Source organism: Equus quagga, chromosome 16 (genome assembly GCF_021613505.1).
Source record: "Equus quagga isolate Etosha38 chromosome 16, UCLA_HA_Equagga_1.0, whole genome shotgun sequence".
NCBI lineage: Eukaryota > Metazoa > Chordata > Mammalia > Perissodactyla > Equidae > Equus > Equus quagga.
In genome coordinates, this window is record NC_060282.1 from 44914362 (window position 1) to 44938522 (window position 24161).

A 24161-nucleotide genomic window follows, 5' to 3' on the forward strand; every position below is an offset into this window, starting at 1 on the left:
AGGTGAGTAATAGGCACTCAATAAATGTTTGAGAAGGGATGGCTGAATGAATTCTAAAGCTGCAAATCTGGCAGGGAAAATGAGAATATTTGGATTGCTTTAGAGGAAAAAAGAAAGTAATAGAAGTTTGTTGATTTGGTAAACTGATTCATCAATAATTACTAATAAGTTACTAATATTTTAAGACTTCTTGATTACATAGATTATTTGTCACTAGTATCAGTTGTTTTAGACTCTTTTATCTAATAATGGCAATGTTTAAATTTCAATATAGACCCCACTTTGTTTTAAAACGGGATTTAACTTGCATGTAAAATTCCATAAAATAAACACATATAATGTCTCAAAAATGTTTTCTAAAGAAACCATAATATCTGACAGATTATTTAAATTTTTATCAAAATAAGTAAATCTAACACATTCTTTTAAGGTATTGATGTCCATATGTTTTTAAACCAATGTAAGGAAAGAGGAGTTGCTGGGTTCAGAGTGTATGCAACTTTGAGTTAGAAGATTAGAGAATTAAGAGTGCCTTAGAGCACGTCGTTATAGGAACTGAGAAAATGGGATTGTTTTGAATTCTTCTAAAATTTAGCAGAGCTTGTGTCTGTTTCTGAAAACAAAACAAAACTGGTCTTGTGTTATCGTATAAGTAGATGGGTATGATACTTCAGACTGGTTGTGATATGTGCGTTTTTTTTCCCTTTGTTGTTGTCAATAGAAAAGATTGATCTCTGGGCTGGTGAACATAATATCTGTCCCAGTCAGAAAAGGAGAGAGGAAATTAGCAGAGCGATTGGTGGAGAATGATATCTGTCAAAAGAAACACTTGGAGAGCACTGAGTTTAGTAATAGGTGACTGCCGGAAAAAAGGGAACTTTGAATATTGTCAAGGTAAGGACCAGATAAATATTTTGATTTTGTAATTTACTTAAAAAAAAAAATCAATCTATGATTTTTTCCTCAGTAAATTATAATTGTAAAGATTTTCTCTTTTCCTTATTTCTTCTAGTGCTTGTTGATAAAGAATTCGTATTATATATTTTACAAATTTGACTTTGAAATCCTTGAGTGGGGATCAATCAGCCTGGCTGTGGAAACCCTTGCTTAATAGCTTTGGGTCTGAAGATATCAAATGATCGAGTACCAAGTTTTTTTCACCCTCTTGTTGCAGTGTTTCTTGCCATGTTCCATAATATATCCGTTATAACCTGAGTAATACTTGGAGTAAAAGAGTAAAAGCTATGCTGTGATTTCTGTGTTTATTGTAACTAGAGATGGTGTTTTCTGAAACAGTTTGTTGACAGAAGAGGAAAGAAGTGCTTTTCAATTTATTATTTCTTCTGATTGATTGGGATTTTTTTTCTTTTAATTTTAGGCAAATGTCACTTCCTAAGCGGAATTCATGTCTATAGGCACATTAAAAAAAAAAGAGTAATATCTAACTATAGGAAAACAGCAAATATAGACTAAGTATATTGCCGTTTGGCAAGAGACCTCTTAAAGTCTGCAACATTTAAACATTAAGGAGAGCCCTGCATTATGGGTTCCAAAGTTGATGCCTCCTGTAGCCAGCTCTGTTTCAGGTTTAGTGGACTTGTGCAGAAGCACAGATGAATAAGGAAAAACTGCTAAAAAAGAGAAATTGAGAGTTAACAGAAAAGTATGATACTGCCTGGCACTCTAGTGATTGGGAAGGGATTTTTGAAGTTCTGCTTGCCTACCTAACTGCGTGGAAAGAGGGCTAGTGCAATATTTACCATCCATGGGCATTGTTCTGGAAGTATCGCTGCTGGTGCCCACGGTAAAATTTCTACTCTTGCAACCTTTACGAATACTTACTGGCTTGTTCTTAAGAGAGGTGTTGGCAAATGAGGGTATTTTTGTTTTTGAAAGGCCAGAGAAAATGAAATAATTCCCTGGATAATTATAGACTCCTCTGAGGTAGCCTAAATCATGATTTAGCTTCTGTCTTTTTCTTCCTTTTATTCACCCTTATGATGATGATGATGTCGTTCTACAGTAATTAGTGAGAGAAATTCAAAAGAGGAGGCAAGGAATTGTTTTATTAAGTAGGCGAGACATCTTTCACCTCTGCTTTGGTCTTCTTACCTCATGTATTATTGCTACTGAAAAATAATTTTTTGAGAATTTAAAGCTTAGTTGAGTGGATTTCTAAAGTCCAGGCTAGAAAGAAAGGTGTCAACATCTTATCTTGAAGGAAACAAACTAATAATAATAACAACAGTAACCACCATCCCTGCTTTAGAATTGTTTTTTCGTCATCTTCCATCTGAAGAAAGTGCTTGTTTTAAAAGAAGATATAACTCTTTGCTTTCTACCCTGTGTATCTCTATGGGAGTTCTTAATAATACGATAAAAATATCTAAGGTGCAGATTACAAATTGAAAAGGGTATTGGATTTAAAAACTTGAGCATATATTGCAGATACATAGAGTCATCGTCTTTGCCCACCCCTATTCCATTACAGTCATATTCTTTTCTGGTCTGTGTGATAGGTAGCTGTGGCCTGGTGGCAGTGAACCATTGCAGCATGGGAGATCCATATTGAAAGCGAAATTTCATGACAAGAACACACGTTTCAAAACAACTTAATGTGTCTTCGTGATAATATGCAGATACCAGTCCCCAGCATCATTTATCAGAAAACACCATGTTGAGTTTCTGCTCTCTTTCCTATATGTGTGTGTGTAGAGACACACACACAATAAATTTGTGTTGGCCTATTTTGTAGCTGTTGTATTTTGTTTATTTTTTATGTGGCATTGAAAAATTTATTCCTTGTTCTTCTTCCTTTTGTAATGGTAATGGGTATATAGAAATATTGGATTCAGACTCAAGTTGACCCAAGTAGAGAAGAGCAGAAATCACATATTTTAAGTTTGGAAACACCTGGAATGCATTGGGTTCCTTGGGTTGTGAGTTGGAAGCAGAAAAAGCAAAGAACTGTATGAAATTGAACAGTCAGGGCTGTGAGTGAGAATGGCCTAAGGTGGAGTCACAGATTCTGGTCTGTGTAGGGAGTTTGAAGCCAGGTGGTGTCACAGGAGACAGACCTGCTTCTCCCTCAGGAGACCAGGGGGGAAATGATGCCAAGGGGACAGCCACCAGCTTAGGTGGAAGCTGGTAAAGGCAGAATGCTGCTATTATTCCCCCCAGTGTTATAAAGCGTACCTCTAGTTTGCACAATGCTTGGTCCTCGAGAATGCAGTTTAAAACTGTTCTCCTGTCATTTGTGCCCTTGTGAGGAGTGGGTGGATTTGAGACAGGTAGAGGTGGTGTCCGGCCTGAGGAGCTTGCTCTCGCAAGCCATTAGGAAGATACTAAGAAGGGTCCAATATTTGTCAGATTAAAAAAAAAAAAGATCCATTGGCTGTCTAAAAGATGGAAGGGGAATATAGCATGGGAGACAGTAACGACAGAGGAAACTTTTGTTGCAAAGTGGTGTATATTTATGTTCATATCATGGGATGGGATGTTTATGTAGTTCCAATTTATAGATACTATGTGCATTTCATTAGCCACATTTGTATTTTTAAAAAGGGTTTTTAAATAGTTAATATAGATGATGCTGTGCATCTTTAAGTATTGGTATCTTTACTAGGAAAAGAGGAAAGTTTTTTTGTTAAGCAAAATTGCTGATTTTTGAGAATGTCTGCATTTATTTTTAGTTTTTCTTGGTCACGTTCAAGGGGTCTGATAGCATTAATGGGCTTTACCCCACATGGAGCCTTGAGCGTATTGTAGCACTGCGCACTGATCCCAGGTCAGTGTGATGCGTGAAATCAATTTATTTGAATCTCTTTGCCTCTATAGGAATTTGGCAGCATGCCAGTTGTTTTCATTTAATGTTCTTTGTGTTGAACACAGACAAGCAGGCATGCTTTTGTATTCCTCTCTCTTTTGGTCTCTGTCTCTTTCAGCCAATATTTTACTCGATAGATTTTGAGATGAAGGAAGAATATATTATTTATATGATTCTAATCATTGCTTAATATATATAAATGTGCCACTTTCTTATCTTTTCAGGGATATGTTTTATATTCCTGAGTTTTAATGGTACACAAGAAGTATTTTAGAGTTTTGTTTAAATCACATTTTCAATGAAACATTATAAACCAGACCATAGGTGGTATTTGCTTAGCATAATGCCAGTTATCAAAACTGAAAATAACTATTAATTACAGAACACATGTTTAATTTGTGAACTGGATTATCAAAATCATTTATTTTTTGGGGAGCCTTTCTGAATTTGAAGATACATGCTTTAATCGAGCACACACTGAAGAAAAAATTATTATTTGGATATTATTTTCTCTCAATAACCCATCTTAATCAAGACACCAATGTCTTACATAGATTTGTTATATATGAATTTATATGAAGTTCCTGCCGTCAGGTTAGTGTTTTGCTTTTTAAAACTTTGAGGGCAATGACAGAGAACCGCACAGAGATTTTTATTACAGATCAACTCAGACCTTTCAGTAGATGTTTTTGTAGGGAGCATTTGTTTCTGGGTCAGCTTTAGGAAGAGGTGGAGAAGGAAATGAGAGAGAGTGAGAGAGAATGTTCTGTCGATGCTCAGGGCAGTTCCTGCGGAAGTTGATATGCAGAACTATGGATCTGCAGCTTCGGGGTCAGGCTCATACCCAGCAGCCCTGCTTCCTTGTTTAATTACCTGAAGAGCAAAACAGTCAGCCTGAGAGTGTGTGAAAACCCAGTATCTCTCTCAGCCTCCTGTGCTCTGACATCCTGCAAGGCCAGCTCTGTCTGTCTGCCAGCGTCAGGCCGTCTCCCGCCCTGGGTTCCTTTCTTTATGGAGGCATTGTGTGGAAGAGGGTTTGGTCAGGAACGTCAGGTTCCTGCCAGTGCTCTCTCCTTTTGGAGTATATTGACAGATTTGCCTGATTTTTTTTTTTAATGGATTTAAAAATTTGGCTCTTTCATTTTACAGTCTGGCCTTGCTATGAATAATATCTCTATCAACAGCAACAGACATTAACTAGCGGAGGATAGGGCTTAGTTGATGTAACATATAGTATCCTACGTGTGTTGCCTTTGTGGGTCAGGCTCACTAGTAGTGCAATGTGAAACTGGTAAATCAGAGGTTGTTTGGATGACATGGTTTTAGAATTTTAGTCTGTTCATGAAAATGGAATAGTCCATCTTTAAACTTTTAAGGTTGGGATTTTTCCTTTCCCTGGAATTTGAATGTGGACTTGGACATTTCCTGTGGGAAGAGCCACACCCTTTACTGAAGCTGGGGGTGGTAAGAAATAATATTTGGACAGCAATGTGTGGCCAATTTGAAGGTAGTATAGGATAAATATTCTGAGGAATGCTTGGAGATGGAGCCATTTGGGAGATCTACAGAGTAGAACAAGATGTTATCTTACCAAGAGGAATTCTAGCAGGTTCTTTGTCCACAGTGCTGGCTGATGAAATGTCTGCATCATGGGTTGGGGAGCAGAGGTGGTGGTGGTGGTGTTTCCTGCAAAGGGAGGGGGAAGTATGACTACATGTGAGGTGATTTGGTTTTTCCAACTACTTCATTAGGATTCTGTTGTGCAGACTTAAGGGCATTTACCTTTTTGTGCGTCCCATTAATGTTAATAGGAGTTATAGGCATGTAAAGAGGGCAGTATGTACCTCTGCATTGTGAAAGAGCATAGCTCCAGGGGATTGATTCTGTTCTTTGCAAAGAATAAAGGAATTGGACTTCTCAGGGAGGAGTTTGATAGTAATTATTTTGAAAACTTCTTTTTCATATTATATTTATGGAAGTAATAGTAATATTACTGAATACCACTCCAGTGAAAAGTATATAATCATTTAAATGATTGGACTAGCCTTGTGCGTCTTGTGGTGGAGCCGGCATCACCATGATCTATTATGCACTAGCATAAGTAACTATGCCATAAGTTTTGTGTGTATCCTCAGGCATGTGCATGTTTATTTATGTATCAGACTGCTACATTTCTTTCATAGTATTTCTCTTTTCAACATCAGGATAAATATGAAAAAAGAAAACATATAAATATATTTTAAGCTACGGTCAACATTCCTAACTGGTGTCTCCTTCACTGATAAATTCTGGGTACCCCCCCTTTCAAGCTCCAACTTTTTGGTAGTTCTATCCAACTGGAGTTTTCTTAAATGCAAGTAACATTAGCACCATTTGTAGTATTAAGCTTTGGCAACAGAGAGCGTATAATGTGAGAAGAACTTGGAGGACTGTGAAAGATGAGAGGTGTGGCTTGCAGGTGGCATCAGGAATTAAAGAACAAAATGTGAACAAGAACATGGGGTTGGCACCTTGTGCTGGGTAAGTGTGGAGTGAAGTGGACAGAAAAAATAGATCTGTGCCAGAAGAGAATGGGGGGAAATGAATTACTCTAGAAAAGAGAAGGGAAAAACCATATTTTATTAGTAACTATGGACTTGTGTCAGGAATGAAAACAAGACATTTTGATATAACATAAAAGTGTCACAGTATTTCAAAATTTTAATAAAATTTTGGTATATACAATTAAGAATAATTTTAATAAAAAGTCAGGTGAGAATTGACATTTTCATACAGAGTAAGGGAATTGAGCTGATATTTATAGGTTTTAACCACTGTTGAGTGTATTTCAGAATACACCATATTTACATTCTATTCTCTGCCTGATCTTGTGTGGGGGAGGGGCATGCATAATGAAACCCAGTAGGGTAGGAGTAAAACATTAATTTAAAAATTTACATTGATAAAAAAGCAAATATGCTGTGTTGTGTATTATTTGAACAAATAAAGCAGTTTTGGAATGAAAATTTGTAATGGAATCTATGGGCTAAAAATCATTTTTGAGTGAGTTTGAATTTGTTTACAAATGTGGCAAATTAGTATGTGTGCATAGATTTTGATAATTTGCAATGTGGAGAAATAGAAGTAGAGAGTGGTTAGAGATGAAAGTCCCGTGAAAGAAAGAATATGATGAAAAAATTCTGGGATTTTTTTTTTTAATTGCTGTGTATTTGCTCCACCTGGTGGATCTTGTTGAAAGTGTTTTAATCCACATTAATGAAAAGAATATCCTTTACACAATTTATAGGAAGATGAGTTTTTTATTTTTGTTACTGTGTAAAATAGTTGAATTTGTATCGAGGTCAAACGTTTATATGTCTTTTGTTCAGTTCTTTCATTGCATTGGAAGTAATATTTATTGGCTTTCTGGTTCAAAATGTAATACATGCTCATTTTGGAAGATTTGGAAAATAGAGAAAAATAAAAAAAGGAAAATAAACATGGTTTATAATTTCACTATACAGAACCATTGTATTATTTTTAAGAGTTGGTGTTATCAGAAGAGAACCAATTTGCATTTACAGTTTTTTAAAGATAACGTGGCATGTTAATATTATGCTGAAGTATGATGATGATGATGATTGTTATAATTATTTTTGGGACAAATGCTGCCCTTAGAATTCTCAGGTCAGGCTCAAAAAATCAGGAAGAACTGCTTTTATTAAGCCTCATGTCTATAGAAGGCAAAGGTAATAGAGATTAAAGGTTCCTCATGGGTTCCTGGGGGGGCTGAGATCTGGTGTTCATTGGGCTTACACAGATTGCTTTCTTTGGAAATCTTAAGGATTCAGTTGTGCTTTGATCATCTTATTGTTTTCCTTAGTTTATTCTTTCTTTCTCCTTTAGACTCTAACAGCTCTGTAACAGAAGGTGAAGTTTTGAAAATAGTGTCTCCATATGCAAGGGATTTGGAGACCTTTTTATTGTCTTTAAAATTGTCATTCATAGTCCTCATTAGCATTTATTGTTGCAAGCGTACAAGCAGAAAATGTGAAATTGGTATGTCATGAATAGCCCCACAGAGCTCTCGAGCCCTCCGATTTTGCCAGCAGTGTGGTGCGGGCTGGGCTTTGAGGGAAAGCTGTCCAGATGGCTGCCTGCACAGAGCGGAGCTGCAGGTTTTTGTCTCTGGTGCTGAGAGGAGGGAAAGTTCATTGGAGCATACGCCATCACCCTTGCGTTTTAACAAAACTAACTCGCCTTTAGTCAGAATGGCGAGGTGGTGACATTGAAACAAAGGTTTTCCATATAGTGTTACAGTCCTTGTCAAATGGATAAGGGATGGGTAGTTAGGTTGTTTTCTGTATTATCTGAATGATTTTTGTAGTTATAAAAAATATGAGGAAACTATAAATGGTAACTTATTTGCAGATTTTACATTCAAGTGCATACTTTTTAAGATTGATTGTCTTTATGGGAAAATGCTTTTATTTGAAAAGACAGAGTTAATACAGCTAATGTTCAGCCTTGTGGATTCCTAAGGAAGTGTTTTACTTTAAAATTTTTAAAATAATTTCTTGTTGCTGGTGCCTATGGAGTAATCTACCCTTTCTGATATTAGTTAGGTTTGAAGTTTGTATTTAAATAATATAACATCCAATCACTGCAAGTGTTAAATCTGTTATAGCATTTCAGAATTTTTTTTGAATATTAGATATGGAAAGTCAAAAGTTGGTGGAAAAGAACTACTGATATTGTGATACTTTAATCACATTTAAAGGCATTGGCGCTGTCAGAAACAATTCATCATAATTACGAGTATAGGTTTTGTTTATTTTTAGCAAGTCATATTTTATCTTAAACAAATTTCATTTTGCACTATACACGTACATGTGCCCTAAATACTTAAATGTACTAATACTCATCTTTTCGTTCATATGTAGAGAACATTATTCGTCAGCCAGAGTTAAAAATCAGGGACCTGAGTCCTTTAGTTTGATGTGTCCTAGGTGAAGGGAGTTGTGACTTTTAGCTCTCAGCCTGCTACTTTCCCAGGTAGGTTAGGATTTCTCTACTCCATGGGACCCCGTTGCGTGGTGCTTTGTTGTCTACTGGCAAATGATCCAAGCAGTGAAGCTTTTCTGCTGCTGTGTTGTCTGGTATAAGCACCTAATAAGACAAGCTTCCTCTCTGAAGCATGCTTTCTTTTACTTGATTCCATCTTATTGCTAGCACTTAGGCCTTCTTCAACAGCCCCAAATAACCGTTTGACCCCATGATGTTTATACACTCTTCAAATTCTTAAGGTGGCGATGTCTCCTCTTCTGTCATTTAAAGTTCTTGTGAGCCCTTCCGTGGGCTGGCTGAAAGTTGAGGAGATGCAAATGCTTGCCAGTCATTTCTCCCAAAGGAAATATTTGAGGGAAAAAGTGTGAATGTGTCTAGTTATTTACAACAGACATTTATATAAGAAGAGTTAAAATGACAGATAACCTCTTAACTTTATGGATTACTTCAGTGAACTTTTTAACTTAATTTATTTTCCTATCCCACTCACTTCTTTGTGGTTGGCTGTATCTTACATTGTAGCCTAGCTAAAACATAAACCATTTGTTTTTTCTTGCAGACAAAGTATAATTGGATTTATCTTTGTCAGGAGACAGTCAATTTTGGCCTTTATTTAATACAGTTTCAGATGTCTTTCGGAGGCAGAAACAAATTAATGTACATTTTTATTAGGCGTTGTATCTATTTAATTGACTGTCAAAGTGATGAGAAGTTAGGAAATCATCCAAAAGAGAGGTCCATCTCCCTTGGCCCAACAGCTTACTCTTTAGGTAGGTTTGCCCTGTCAGTGGGATGCCTTTAGAAAACACTAATAGCTTCCAGCTGGGTGGAAAATCAAAACCTTTGGGGTTTGACAAAACTAGCAGATTTGAATTTGAAAGCAGAGCTAATGCCTCCATTTTATTTTTTACCACTCGCCCATAAAACATTATTTTCCAATATGTCAGCCTCATTTGGTGTCCAGTGGTCTGAAATTGAAAGTGGAACAAGCAAGCGGAGAAATCTGGACATTAGTGAGTCCGCCCTTTCAAGCTGGTGTGCCACTTTGTGGAAGGGTCTCCCCTAAGAGCAGGGGAGTCTTGATGACCATTCATCAATGCTCATAGGCTGATCATTGAGTGCCTTCTCATTCAGTTTATCAAGTCTTGCAAATAAAAAGTCAGAATAAGCATTATTCAGTGTTGTTAAAGGCAACTAGGAGTAAAATGCTTCATTTGAACCCATTTTGCCCTTGTTTTTTCATTTTGTTAATGCAGCCCTGCTTAAATGAGTGCCTTTATTGGGTCAGTTAGAATATCTGAAACTATTAATTCTCTTGTATTGAATAGCTGGTGGCAGCCCAGAGCAGATGGGGTAGGAAAGTATTTGGTTGGGTGTATTGCTTTCAATTAGGATCAATGAGGTTTCACCTCCTTTGAATTAACTCACTTAATACCCACTGTGTGAAGTCACAGTGTATCACAACAGTAGAAGCAGAGAGGAAAGTGGAGAATACCTGTGGTAAAGCTTTAACTCAAATTCTCCCTTCACTAGCGTGGAGAGCTTTTGTTAACTGCAGACAGTTTCAGTAGACTGCTAGTCCCTATTGGTAAGTCAGGTTTGAACAAAAGAAAAATCTGTACTTTAGAGCTAGTCTGACTTGTAAACAAGTGAAAAAAACTTGGAGTAATACAAGACCATAATGTCTTTCCAGTGAATGATCTAAATTTATTGTCAAAAACCAATTTGTGTATTTTTGTGGGGAGCCTGGCATTTGGTTGTTGACTAAATTTATCAATTTGGAAAGTGATTAGACGACTTTTGAAAATTGCCTTAAAAATGCTCTGTGTTCTTAATTAAAAGATATGAATTAACTGACATGGCTCTCCTGAGGAAGTTACTTAATTGGACAGCAGTGTATTCTTTGTTATTGTTTTGAATATATTTTTATTTTATGAAACATGTTTCCTAATGGTGATTCAGGACAGTGTTTGGTACTGGAGAAAACTTTCGCAATACATATTCTTTTTTCCCCATTCACCTACATAAATGCATTCATCATGTTATTGATTGTCTATTTTTATTATACAATTTGGATGTTAGAGATCTTGGCTCCTTATGCGCTTTCTTTTTTTTTTTTTCTTCATTAAAGGGAAAGTTACTTCTGTCTAAGTAACTGTATAGAACTACGTATCCAGGTTTCCCTGTTCAGGGAGAACTGCCAAATGGGGTTTCTGCTTTGCTCTCCTCCATGGATTAAAGAATAAGAGGAGGAAGCTGGTTCCTTGAGAGAATGCTGAACTAGTCTCAGATGCACACTGTAGGCCCTTTCTGCAATCAGACTTGTAGGTGAGAATCCCCAGGGATCCGGTTTTGTTGACGTGGATCAATTTAAAGTGGCAATTACTCTAGTCAGATAAAAGCTTAAAAAGCTTTTTTACACATAGAAAAGATACATAATCACATGGCATATGGAAGTTCCATTTTCTGAGCTGTAGTTTAGGGACTTGCGGTGTACTGATATTAAGACCTAGTTTTAAAACCAGATATCATCCAGTTTTCTTAAAGTGTATTGCATTTTTTGTCATGATTTTCTGTTTCAGAAGTGATTCACTGTGCCTATTGATTAAAGGTTGGACTTCCCACTGTGAAAATGTTTTCTTTCGAACATAGGTATAATGTTAAAAAAAAGTCAGCAGCATGTAGTTCTTTGAAGTGGCTTTAAAAAAAAAAGTACTCTCTTTAAAAATGAAAATCTACAGATTTAGGGTGCTGGATTCCATAAAGGCCCTTATAACAGGACTTAATTGATTATCACACTCATGTCTGCTATAAAGCTTTCTGTCATAAGAATGTTTGAGCTTGGTACTTAACTGTACTGAAATCCATTACGCAGAACCTCATTACAAGTGACATCTAACTAAGATGAACAAAAAGATTGGCCTCATAAATAGGGTGCAGTATACTATTAGTGACAGAACAGAGTAATCATTATGAATTGTAGTCTCTTTACAAGTCGTCTCTGACAATGATGGATTTTTGAGGGGTTCACTAGATGAAGCAGTACTTCCTGGATACAGTATTTGTGGCTGTGGAAGTCCTTATTGATTGACACTTTTTACCAAAGATGATTTATTTTTAGTTTGTGCAAGGTGTGTGTGTGTACATGGGTGTGCTTTGAAACAGGTTGTGTGCGCTCTTAGGGAAAGGTGTAGGAAGGGTGAGTAGGCGGAAGTCAGTCACTGCCTCTGTTTTCAAATGGGTTTTTATGACTTGTTGGAGGCAAAAGGAAGGAAAAAAAATCAATCTGACAAGGGCTAAAAGCATATGGAAAGTGTAGAATAAGCAAAAGACACGCTGGAAACTGTAAAGGGATAGCAAGAGTTAAGGGGATGCTCCTGTCTGTCAAGTTCATTGAGCTTGCAAGCTGGTCAGAGACTCCGAATAGAACTGTTTCTGTGTTTATAGTGGATGGAACAGACATTGGAAAGGTAAAGCCTGAAGGATGTGGTCCTATCTCATGCCCTGCTGTTAAAATAAACACACACAGACCTTGGAAAGATTTGCAAGTGTTAAACTGAGGAAGAGTTTTAGAAGAGTATTTTCCTTCTGCCTGGCATTTTTGTGTTTAGAAAAGGCATGCAAGGCAGGCAGGTGTAGATTTCTCCCATGAGGCAAGGATGTTTTACAAAGGACTAAAGAGGGACTGCTGAGAGGAAAATAGCCAGCTTTAGATAAAGCACTATAACAAAAGATTGTAGTTTTATATATCATGGTGTCCATTAAAGCTTAATAGGGAAGAGTCCATTGAACCTGGCTGGGGATGTGTTATTCATGGGAAGGATAAACATTTAAGGGTGTGCAAAAAATCAGAAATCAGGAGGACATGATTGTTCAGCTTTTGAAAAGGCTTTACAGTGAAGATTTTGTTTTCATCTCCCATGGATCTCTATGCAAGATAGAGGAGAGTAAGCTGAAAATGTTTGGAGCATATCAACGCGGGGATCCCAGGGGGTTAAAAGCACTCTAGTAAAATAAAAGTGGTTCGCTTGTGCTTCTGAAAAGTGTTCTATTTTACACATACTACTGAGAAGCTGACAAAGGGAATGATTCTGATACTTTGTTGACCATGATAAACTGACACAATATACAAAGTTGTATAAAAATGTTTTTATAGTGTTTTGGATTTCCAGTTCAATAAAAAGCTTTGAGGGATGTGCCTATGTTTGTTTTTCAGTATAGTTCCCAGTTATGGCTGTTAACACGAGAAGACAGAGGGAAGCCTTTCATTGTGAGCAGTGGTGGGGGTGTCAGGTCTACCTTCCATTCTTTTGGCAAAATAAGAGTTAATTTCTAACGGGATGGGGGTGGTGGTGAATGAATTATTCAGCATTTAGCTTATCATTCTGCATTTTACTTTGTTTTTTGGTGCTCTGGAATTTGCTCAGAGAGGTAGAGTGGGTAAGAGGAGGTAGGGGTTGCGATACTTTGCACACACATCCCTGTCATTGTTCTGCCTGAAGAGACAGGGCTAGGTTCAAGGCCACATGTGCTCCTGTCATCATCCACATTTCTGCTCCAAGTGCAATCCGGAGTGTCAGCTCTCCATCTGTCTCTGCCTGGCAGGCGCACGCGCCCAGCACCCTGCCTCAGGCTATGCCGCCCCAGCCCCTTCTGACGGCCCTCCTCTCTCTGCTGCCGCTCATTCCAGAACACAAGGCATGAGCCCCGATCGAGCTTGCTTTTAGGAGAGAGCCACTTTCCGTGTGGACGCTGGATTCAAGGATGCCTGGTGAGTTAGCCCTGCCCCGCTTTCTCTCTGTGATTTTGAAGTGAAGAAAGCAGACTTTTTATTATGCACGGAAAATACCTTCTGCCTCACGATGCGCTGTATTTTATGTGGGCAAGCAGAGGCTGGGGTTGACAAAGGTGAGATGTGGACGGTGGCATAAAGAGAGCCATCAAGATCTAAAGACAGGTCCAGGGTGTAGAGCCCTTGCTTTTAAAATTTGGGAGTGTGTTTTAAAGGCTAAGGGGAAAGCGCACCCACGGCTGTTTGCCGGAGCAATTTACTGGAGGGATTTAGCTCAAGTAAGAAATATTCTTTCTGCTCTGGATTATTGTGACTGTCATCTGTACATTGTATCCTGGAAATTTCATCTGTGGAGAGAGTTTTCGGATTATGGCAGAATCCTGGGATAAGGTCTCTTTAAAAAGCTGTTTATGTCAGAGAAAGTGAAGGAAGCTTTGGAACTACAAATAATTTCAGACTTGCCCTAAATAATAGTCTTTAGATGCCATCAGGCAAATAATTGAAATTGGTTAGTAAAATATAAAAAAGTTTGCTGAACGACTGAAGTTGTTGTAGTCCTGGAAATTTAGTGTATGTCAATTTCCTCTGAAAAATATTATCTTTGGAGCCTACCGTGTTTCTCTGATTGTTGCCAGCGAGGGCTCTGCTTATGGAGAAAGCAGCCTGATGGGGGAAAGGGTTGTTTCTGCTCTTCTCAAGAAGAACTGCCTGGATTACCCTGTGCCTACTTGGAGCAGCCTACCTCCAGATAAAAAAGACGGGGCAGATAGAGATCCTCCAGCTGGCTGATTCGTGTGGATTATTTGGGTAGGACAGGCAGAAGAGGCTGTGCTTGGTCACAGAGTTTGTACACCTCACAGATGGTGTTTTGAAACATCATCTGCCAGTTTTCTGTGACCATAGTTGTACGTAGGTATTGCCAGTTGTTTGAAGAATGTTTTTCCCTTCAGTATGTGTCTTGTAGTCCTCATCATTATTGATATATGTGCAGAAGGAATGCATTTGTGACAGAACTGCACTTTTTCATTAGTTCAGTAGACTAGGAATGTATGTAGCTGAAATATGGGGAAAATCAATTTACAAAAAGACAATGACTGAATCCTTTGAAAGGTCATTTTAACTCCTTAAACTCTCCTCTTGATTTATATGTATCATGCAACTGAAGATGTCATGTGCCTTGGTTATGTGATATAGAATGGGTGTGAAAAAGTGTTTGTGTTTTTTTATTTTGCCAGAATATTATAGCACAGTTTCTTCTGATTTTTATCTCATAACTCAGATGTTTGTTTTTATGCTCTTAATATGTGTTAAATTATCTGATTTACCAGTATTTTGAAGAGTCTATATTTTGTTTTGGTAAAACAAAACCCCACAATGACCCAAAGCCAATTGTGGATGGTAATAGGTGACAAAGAGTAGTTAGGACACTTCCTACCCCTAACTAATTACATGATTTTAAAGTAATCTCCAAAACATCCTTATTTAAAATGCATTGTACTGTATTTAAAGTTTTAGAATCATTGATAAGTTTCTCTTAGTTTGTTAAGTCCTTCGTGTCTGACTGGTTCTAAAGCAGTAGCCTGAAGTGTGGGCAGTGTGTCTCACTCTCTCTCATCAACTGTGTTAGCAAACCTTGTACTTGGATACAGAGAATATATTAACAGCTGTGACTAGGAGCATGTGCCAGAATGGGATACTTGAGCAGATCTGACTCTTGGCTATTTTTGACACCCATCTGCACTTTTTAAACTGCTATGGGATGGACTACCTCTTAATGTGTTTTTAGCATATTTTAGTCCATGCATATGTACGTATATTAGTGGGTAATTTTAACCATCTGGGGCAGATTTTATATTTTTAAATAAGACATTATGTGTAGAAGATTAAAAGGATGTGTTTTGGGTAATCTGATATTGTCTCTTTTTTTTTTTTTAATTTGACTACATATTTATATGTCAACATTTATTATTTTTTTGGTAGGTCAGGTGTCAGAACTGGTTCTTGGTTGTCTCAAATTTGATGTAACAATTCTCAGATTAAGACCTTTTTCATGAAAATCGGGATCCCTAGAAACAGATGTGCACAAACTGAACTTATTAAAAGACATACCAATCTGTGGAAGTGGGTAGGTAAAAAAGTCTTAGTTTAGGGATTTCTAGAACTATTTTGGTTTAAAAAAACATGCTTTAGCTATTGATAGCATACTGTTACAAAATGAACTATAAAAAGGCAAAGGAGGCCATGCCAGCTTTAAAGAAATAGATTAAAGTATTTTCATGATCTAATTCAGTATTAGGAAATATCATTTCACTGCCTGTCACTTGGTAACAACTAGATCCTTGTATTTAAAAAAGGAAAATGATTTCTTATGAGAAGGCTAGGAGACCTTGGGCATTATTATATTGTTTCAGGGGGAGATGACTCCAAGCTTTCTGAAACATTTATATTTTTATCAATCTTTGTATAATATTATCAAAGAACATATGTTGATCTACAAAATGCTTTCAGGACTGTTTCCTTAAAAGGACTGTGAGTGAGCACAGTCTGTGTAGCCCAGAAATAGTACTGTTCTTTCAGAAGATGGCTAGTATTAGGTCAGACCACCCTTTCTCAATGGTCCTGCTCTCCAGATGTGCCTGGAACTTTTTTTTAAGTTCAAGTTTCCAGAAAAAAAAAGGGGGTTGTTTTCAAAATCTGTTTTTACTTAAGACATCTCCATCCTGGAGTGCATTTCATAAATTGCCCACATATTTTTCTTAGCAGAGAACTTAACTGGCTGTAATTTTTAACACATGGCCACATCATGTGATATTTTCAAAACACTTACACACAGCTTTAAGAAGGTCCCTGCAGAAATGATCCATCCTCTCACAGCCGGCCTATTTTTTAACAGCATATCTGCATTTTCCATTTGGTAGAGCTATATATTATTAGCTTACATTTTTGGGTAGTAAAACAGTGCATTGCTGATTGTAAAACATGGACTTTATTATCTGCTGAAAATTGATTTGGCATTTATAGCCACTGTGTACTAGACTGTTTTTCTGTTTTTAACATCAATGCTTGCAAGCGATGATTTGTGTAAAAAACAGAAATGAAATTGCCATGGACAGACAACTGTTAGTGTCCCTAGTAACTGAACATTTGGATAATGCACCTGGTTGTTTTTTTTTTTTTTAATAGATGCATCTAAATGCTATTATACAAGAACAAAAAAACACAACAATCCATACACTGTCACTGTTTTACTTTGCAAGTTGGTTTGCCATGGTTTTAGACTAACTCTTTGCTGTATCAAATAAGCCTCCTGCCAGCTATTAACATAGAACTATACAAGCTGCAAATATCCAATTATAAATATGGATTGTGCAGACTTCTTTGTAACAGACAGTTCCAACTTCTCTTCAAACCCTGGCACCTCTCCCTTTTTCTTTTTAAATTATTTTCTGTTAATATTTCTAGGTACTTAACCTTTCAGTTCTATATATTTTAAATAGTACTTGGAAACTTTTACAGGGCATCTTTCAGTATAGTTAATGGTCTATTGAAAAAAATGTGTTTAATCTTTTTTATTGGGGAGTGGTGATAATTTCTGGAGTTTTCATAAGAAAACTATTTTTATTTCTTAGAGTAAACATTCTTTTAGTGGACATTATATAGTCTAGAAATGTTTATTAACTATTCATCACTACACTGCTATTTGATGTTTGCAAAGAAGATGTTGTACTTAATATTCTGGCCAGCCTTCTGAATCATCAGAGGAACAAATACGTTGCAGAGCTGGAAGGTTGATCTTGCAAGTAAAAGAGTTTACAGATGTTGAAACTGAGGCTCACAGAGATTAAGTGACTTGCACAGGTTGTTTGTTAAATTAAGAATATTCTCCCAGTCCACGTTCTTGATCATGCTGCTTCTACATCTCAAATGCTCATGAAATCATGTTGCCCTGTGTCAGTCTTACTTTGTTGTCTTTTATCTCCCACCCTGGGTTGCTCTTGCTCTGAGCTTCTCCCCTCCTACTCCAGGACTATGGACCATCTGGGAGAAAATGCTGTAATAGTAGTCACTTGGCCTGTGGCAAAAGTATGCCATCAAATTTATCTTATAGTTGTTTGGAAATTAGAGAACCTAAAATGTGGTTAATTACCAGAGTATTAAGCAGATCTAATAATGTAAGGCTGTGACAACTGAAAGGTACTGTAAGGAGATTCAGGTAGTAGACATTTGTAGGTTGTTGGAAATACGCCAGGAACGAGACAACTGTGATTCAGTCCTCCATGTCCTCAAGGAGTTGTGAGTCCTAGTGCTCCAGGCAGAGAAGTATATAGTAATTATTAGATAGAGTAATAACAGCTTGGATACAGGAGGAGACAGGTAAAGGAACACAGAGGTGAGGTAGTACCTAACCAGATTAGGAGTCAAGGACATGGGGCACGGATGGGCAATGGGCCAGTCTGATGCTTATTGGAAAGCTCTGTCTCCCACTTGCTCCAGATTGGATCTCTGTTAATGTAACTTAACCATTTTTAAGTTTGTTGTTCTTATACTGAGGATAGGACATTTATTTTTGTTTATTAAATTTTGATTTCTTCGTGTGACAGTGGGTATGGTATTTCTTGAAAAGAATTTCTTTGTATACAGTTGTGGTTCTTTCATAGCTAACCATATCTAGTGGAATAAGTGACTAACTTAAATGACTCATAACTTGGGCACAATAGGATTTCACACCTGACCAAGAAGCAGGTTTATCTGGCTGGCTTTCTCAAACAGCTGTTTGAATTAATTAATATTAATGTAAATGTACTTTCTGTGAATGTCTAGCTTAATTATGTTTTTCAACCCGTAGAGTTCCAATTAAAGGAATCAGGAAATCCTCTTAATCTCAAAGGAATATATAACTGCCATCTATGAACAGATTAAATCTCTGATAGTATAGTAGGAGTAGCCTTTCCTTGAAAGCCTATACATGCCAGGCCCTGGGCTAGGCACCTTATATGCTTTCTTATCCTCACTACTGCTCTGCAAGTGATTTTTGTGACCACATGATCTATTTGAAGCCTGAAGATCAGATAAATTAAGAATTTTGCCCAAGGATGCATAGATATAGTTAAATGGCAAGGAAGGAATTGTCTGGTCTGTCTGTTGATTTTGGATTTCTTTTTTGTTTTCTTTTTGAGGAGGGGTGAGTATGTTGTGGCTTGATGAGAGGAGATTTTGTAATGGAAGATAGATGGTAACATTTAAAGAGAATGAATAGAGGAAAGTAGAGTTGTTCTCTTTGCTATAAAAGAAAAATGGAAAAACATGAGTCTTAATCATCAAGAGTGATATTGGACAAAACAGATTAGGATGGCAGCTATTTCTTTGTGTATTCCCACTTCTCTTGAAAGAGTTCAGTGGTAGTAATAGGCATCAGGGGGGTAATGTCATTGTTTTGAAAAGTCTAGTAGAAATCGCAAATTTTCTCTCTGACAAAGCTGTGTAGATTAACTAAAACATCATCTTTCTAGGCTTTTGGAATGTGGTAATCCTGGCTATCTTTTGTTGATCAGAAGCTCAGATGGATGATTTTCTATGTTTGGATTAGTAGAAAATTGGAAAACAAATGATACATTCAACCCATAGGCATTCAGACAGTGTTTCCAGAATACGTGTAAGCTGTAGGAGAGGAGATACCTTTTTCCATGATGCCCCCTCCCCCCAAAAAAAACACCACAAACAGTTGATTTTTACAATTGTGAGATGCTTTTTCTGGGAGATTTCACTTCTGTTTTCCACATTTCCTTTTAATGGCTAAGTGATAAGTACAGCCTGTAAAAAGGCTCACTTTATTAGAAGGATTCTTTTAATTCTGTGTGGTTTATTAACATCATACAGTGTACTCGATGCTCATGTAAGAAAATAATTTTGAAAGTACTGATGAGAACACGATCCTGTAAAAAGTTCTGCCTTAAGAGCTGTGTAGTTAGATAGGCAGAAATGCTCTTTAGGAAGCAGGCATATTAGAGGGTGTCTTTATCATGTGTTTATGGCTTTAACAAGAGTCTAAAGCGTTTGACAAAATAAAAAGACCATTCTTAATAATCTGGGATGATTCTGATGGAGTCTAACTTATTTGGAACTTAGAGAAAGGTAATCGCCGTGCTTCTGAGCAGACCATTACTTCACATTTTGAACTTGGTGTGATTTTACTTCACTGCCTTCCTCAGCACTAGTGTGCTTTCATGATTCGTCAGTTATTGGGAGGAAAATACATAATAAAATTTGAGGGTCCTGTGGTAACAAGTCATATATTCTTGCATTTGAAATGCTTAACATGTGTCCTGACAAGGATAAGACTGGAAGGAAGAAAGGCCTTGATTCTGACACTTTTCGTGTGAGATGGCGTTGCTCCCTCTTTATTGTGATTATATCTGAGCCTATATACTCAGCATGTATGGGAACACATCATTTGAAAGGCCTGTTAACATTTATTTTCTTCTTCCTGTCTGCTCTAGCATTCGTTGTATTTGTACAGCTTGTAGACAGGAAAATATTAAAGGAATCAGAATGCAGATTTTTGTCCTTAGAAAGCACTTTATTTTCTTCTAGGCTTCCCAGAATATTCCTAATTATAAAATGTGGAGTGATAGAAATCAGAGGGAAAACCCAACTTCTTTATTCCTCAGGCATTCTCTTACATACCAGTATTTGCTTGCTGAGCATGATATAGCCAAAAATATTGATAAATGTAGGTGTGATCAGGCTTTCAAGACTTTTTCTATTTTGTACAATTTAGAAGTCTTTCTACAGAATTTTGTTGAAAGGAAGAGTTACCTGTGGGTATGATTTAACTCTTTGCTACCTAGAGGATATCTTTATATTTGTTTTTTATCTTCAACAACATTTTACTCATATGTTCTGGGGGTAAAGCATTTGGTACCATATCAGTGTGAAGTCAATACACTTTCTACCGCAACGTCTTGGAGACCTGAGCCATTTTGTAGTGTTTTATAGAGAGCAGAAGAGTATCTCTTTAAGCTACAAAGTTGCTTCTGTTTACTTGTTTAAAATTTTTGTACTTATTGATCAATCGTTTTCAATGGCCATGGTCCTCATACTTAGCCATATTCTTGATCAGTTTGTGCCGAACAAGTTTTATCTTTTCCTTTATGACTTGGGTTTATATTACAAACAATTAATATATTATGCTTTATGTGGCCATCTATCCAAAAGCACAAGGCATTGAGAATGTTAATTCCTTAGCTTGAATCAAGGTTTTTCCACTTAGTGATGTGACCATAGGCATTTTACTGTCTGCCTGAGTTTCACTGTTTTTGTCTTGAAGTGGATACAGTTATTCTGCCTTGCTTACTTTTACTTCAAAGGATGATGGTAATAATGATTGTAAGTGTGCTGTGTACCCCCTAAAAAGCAGAGTTCACATGCAGGGGGTTACTAAAGGCAGACATTGGTGCTCTCTGGACTTAAAAATAGGGGACAGTGTTTGAATCACAGAAAAGGACTCTAGACTGTTGTGCTTGGTGAGTTTTGTCTACATTTGATAGGATTTTCTGATTTTTTGTCTACACTTGATAGGATTTTCTCTCTCTTCTCTTTCTGTCATCTGCCCACCCTTTTTCTGTTAATATACCCACCCTTTTACCCATTCCAGTAGTTTGCTAACTTGGAACCAGATAACCAAACTTAGAATGGTGAGTAAAATAATAAAGCACATGCTTAAGTGAAAGCCTGAAGCTCATTATGGTTTTTCTTTTTTTTTTTTCCAGATCTTAAGAAGTGGCAGTTTTAATTTGTGGCATCAATTTAGGTGACTTAGAGACCCTCCCCCCTTTACTGATTTTCATGTCTCTTGGTGTAGGGGATGTTGCTAGAAAGCTGAATTCTGTCTAACCTTTTATGTGTCCCAAGATACAGAGTCTTCTTTGTTGTTGTTGTTGTTGTTTTTTGAGGAAGATTAGCCCTGAGCTAACATCTGCTGCCAATCCTCCTCTTTTTGCTGAGGAAGACTGGCCCTGAACTAACATCCATGCCCATCTTCCTCCACTTTATATGTGGGATGCCTACCACAGCATGGCTTGCCAAGTGGTGCCATGTCCACATCCAGGATCTGAACTGGCGAACCCCGGGCCGCTGAGAAGCAGAACATGGAAACTTAACCACTGTGCCACTGGGCCGGCCCTGAAATTCTTAAATGCTATGACTATACTTTGACAGAACAAAAGTTGCCTTGGGGTGTACCCACTTAAGTCCTATTTATAACAGATTTTTCCTTGAGGGAAGGTGTGTAAACAAAACTCTACTTACCCTAGAAACTTGGGAACTTAACCTCTGCACCACTGGGCAGGCCTGTCTTTGTTGTTTAAAATGGATGTTTTAAGCATCATCAACTCTTCTTGATAAAGCTGCCATTTACCTTAAGATCTTGATTTCCTCGGTCTGATCATGCCTTTCCAGCCTGCCTGTGAGTTTGGTGTGTGGTAGGTAATCAGCAAATGTTTGCTGAATAAGTGAGTGAGTGGATGAGAGTCGGGCGCAGATTCCCAGAGATTTGAAAGGAAGGAAATAATACACAAAGCATGTTAACTATGAGCAAAAAAAATTAAGAAGTGAATCATAAAATTTTTGGTAAATACTATTTAAGAATCAAGCATTTTAATTTTCTTAATTTCAGAATTAAGGAAAAGTAATATATTGACTTTTTTGCCATACAGCTTTACTGGCAGCTAGCTGCATATTAGTTAAAATTGCATGTATTATAAATCTGATAATTTATCATGATCATATTTACTAAAAGTATAATCCAACATGTAACACTTAAAACTTTCAAACATAATTACTAAAATTAGAACAAAGTCAAGGGCTTTTGACAGTTGTAGGCAATATTTTGGGAAATCAGCTCAGTGTGGTTTGGGAGGACGGGTATAAAGTTTCAGTCTTCCAGCAGACATATTGAGTAAGATTCTAGCAAAAGAAATATTAACAAAATATTTTCATCTTTTCAGTTACACAGTAAATTCAGCCAACAGTTTCTTCTACCACTAGTCTTAGATGAGTAGCAATATGATATCCTGATAAGATTTATCCTAAGTACTCCACTGAGATTGCTAAAATAATTCCTTCAGTACGTGATATATATTTTCTTGAAAAACATACAATTTTCTTATATTAATGCAACTTTCTTTAAATATTTTTACCCTCTTATATTTGTTTCAGCATTTCCATTTAACCCTTTGAAAGGGATAGGGGAGGACTTTTAAGTTTCAGGGAATATCTTTACATAGTATACCTTGAAAGAGTAATCTTGCTAATTTAATTTGATGGATATTTTCTAAGTATTTCTCTTAATTTGTGCCTTTTAAAAATTCACAGAAGGTCATTTTAGCTTATCACTGGAAATGGCTCTGTCTTTACAAGGATATTGCTGGTATTCTACAGATTACAGACTTTCCAAAGGTCAGTGGAGCACTTTGGAAACATGGTTACAGAATGATCTAGGTAAGTGGTTCTCAAAGTGGTTTCCATGGATCAGCAGCAACAGTATCACCTGGGAACTTCTTGGAAACGCAAATTCTCTACCCCGTCCCCAACCTACTGAAGCAGAACCTGGGGTGGGCCCAGCAATCTGTTGAAACATCCTCTCAGGGTATTCTGAGGCATAATTAAGTTTGAGAATCACTGTTGTAAATTAGAATTTTTTGTCTCCTTGTGTATTCTAGAGAATATACCCCCTTTTTTTTTTTTTAAAGATTTTTTTATTTTTTTCCTTTTTCTCCCCAAAGCCCCCCAGTACATAGTTGTATATTCTTCGTTGTGGGTCCTTCTAGTTGTGGCATGTGGGACGCCGCCTCAGCGTGGCTTGATGAGCAGTGCCATGTTCGCGCCCAGGATTCGAACCAACGAAACACTGGGCTGCCTGCAGCGGAGCGCATAAACTTAACCACTCGGCCGCGGGACCAGCCCCGAGAATATACCCCTTTTTTGATCATAAATAAGCCAGTGGAGATCCTAGATGAATGTAAATCAAGGCAGTTTATTTATTTTAAATGATATACTTAAAAAATAATACTCAAGAAATTGCAAATAATATATTTGTCAGAGCCTTGGTTTCTAATGGCGTATTCAGATGCTCACACATTTCAGCTAAATTGCCTGGGATAGTAAAGAGAAGGTGCATTTCAGCCTGAATTCTGAGGTGTTAGTTTGTTCTGATAGTTACTTTTAAACAGGTGAGTCTGTTTCTGTGCATTCAGGTACCGTTTATCATGCCTTTGCCTCATTTTGAGGCCACCTTCTGATTATTCATAATTTTTTAAATTTAGTTGATCATCTTTAGAGACTATTTAGGCAGACCTCAATTTCACAGTAATATCAGGCAGTGTTAAAAGTTTAGATGTATGAAAATATTCCTTTTATTTTCTCTGGGTGGATCATAAATAAGGTTTCAGTGTAATTAAAAAACGTTTCATCAGTACTGCCCGGAGAAGATTTATTTCT

At 37.1% G+C, this 24161-nt stretch overlaps 1 protein-coding gene across 4 annotated transcripts in view; it reads left to right on the forward strand.

The window, feature by feature from the left end:
* Window positions 1-24161, forward strand: part of RUNX1T1 (RUNX1 partner transcriptional co-repressor 1) — a 145651-nt gene that overhangs the window by 25209 nt on the left and 96281 nt on the right. For 2 of the 4 annotated variants that reach the window (XM_046642593.1, XM_046642592.1), the window contains one exon: window positions 722-894. The exons of 1 other annotated variant lie outside the window; for it this stretch is intronic. In XM_046642593.1, coding sequence (XP_046498549.1) covers window positions 807-894 — 88 coding nt within the window. In that variant the 5' untranslated portion in view covers window positions 722-806. Of the gene's footprint in view, window positions 1-721; window positions 895-13494; window positions 13644-24161 lie in introns of those variants that run through there. One more of the 4 variants, XM_046642595.1, reaches the window with a different exon arrangement.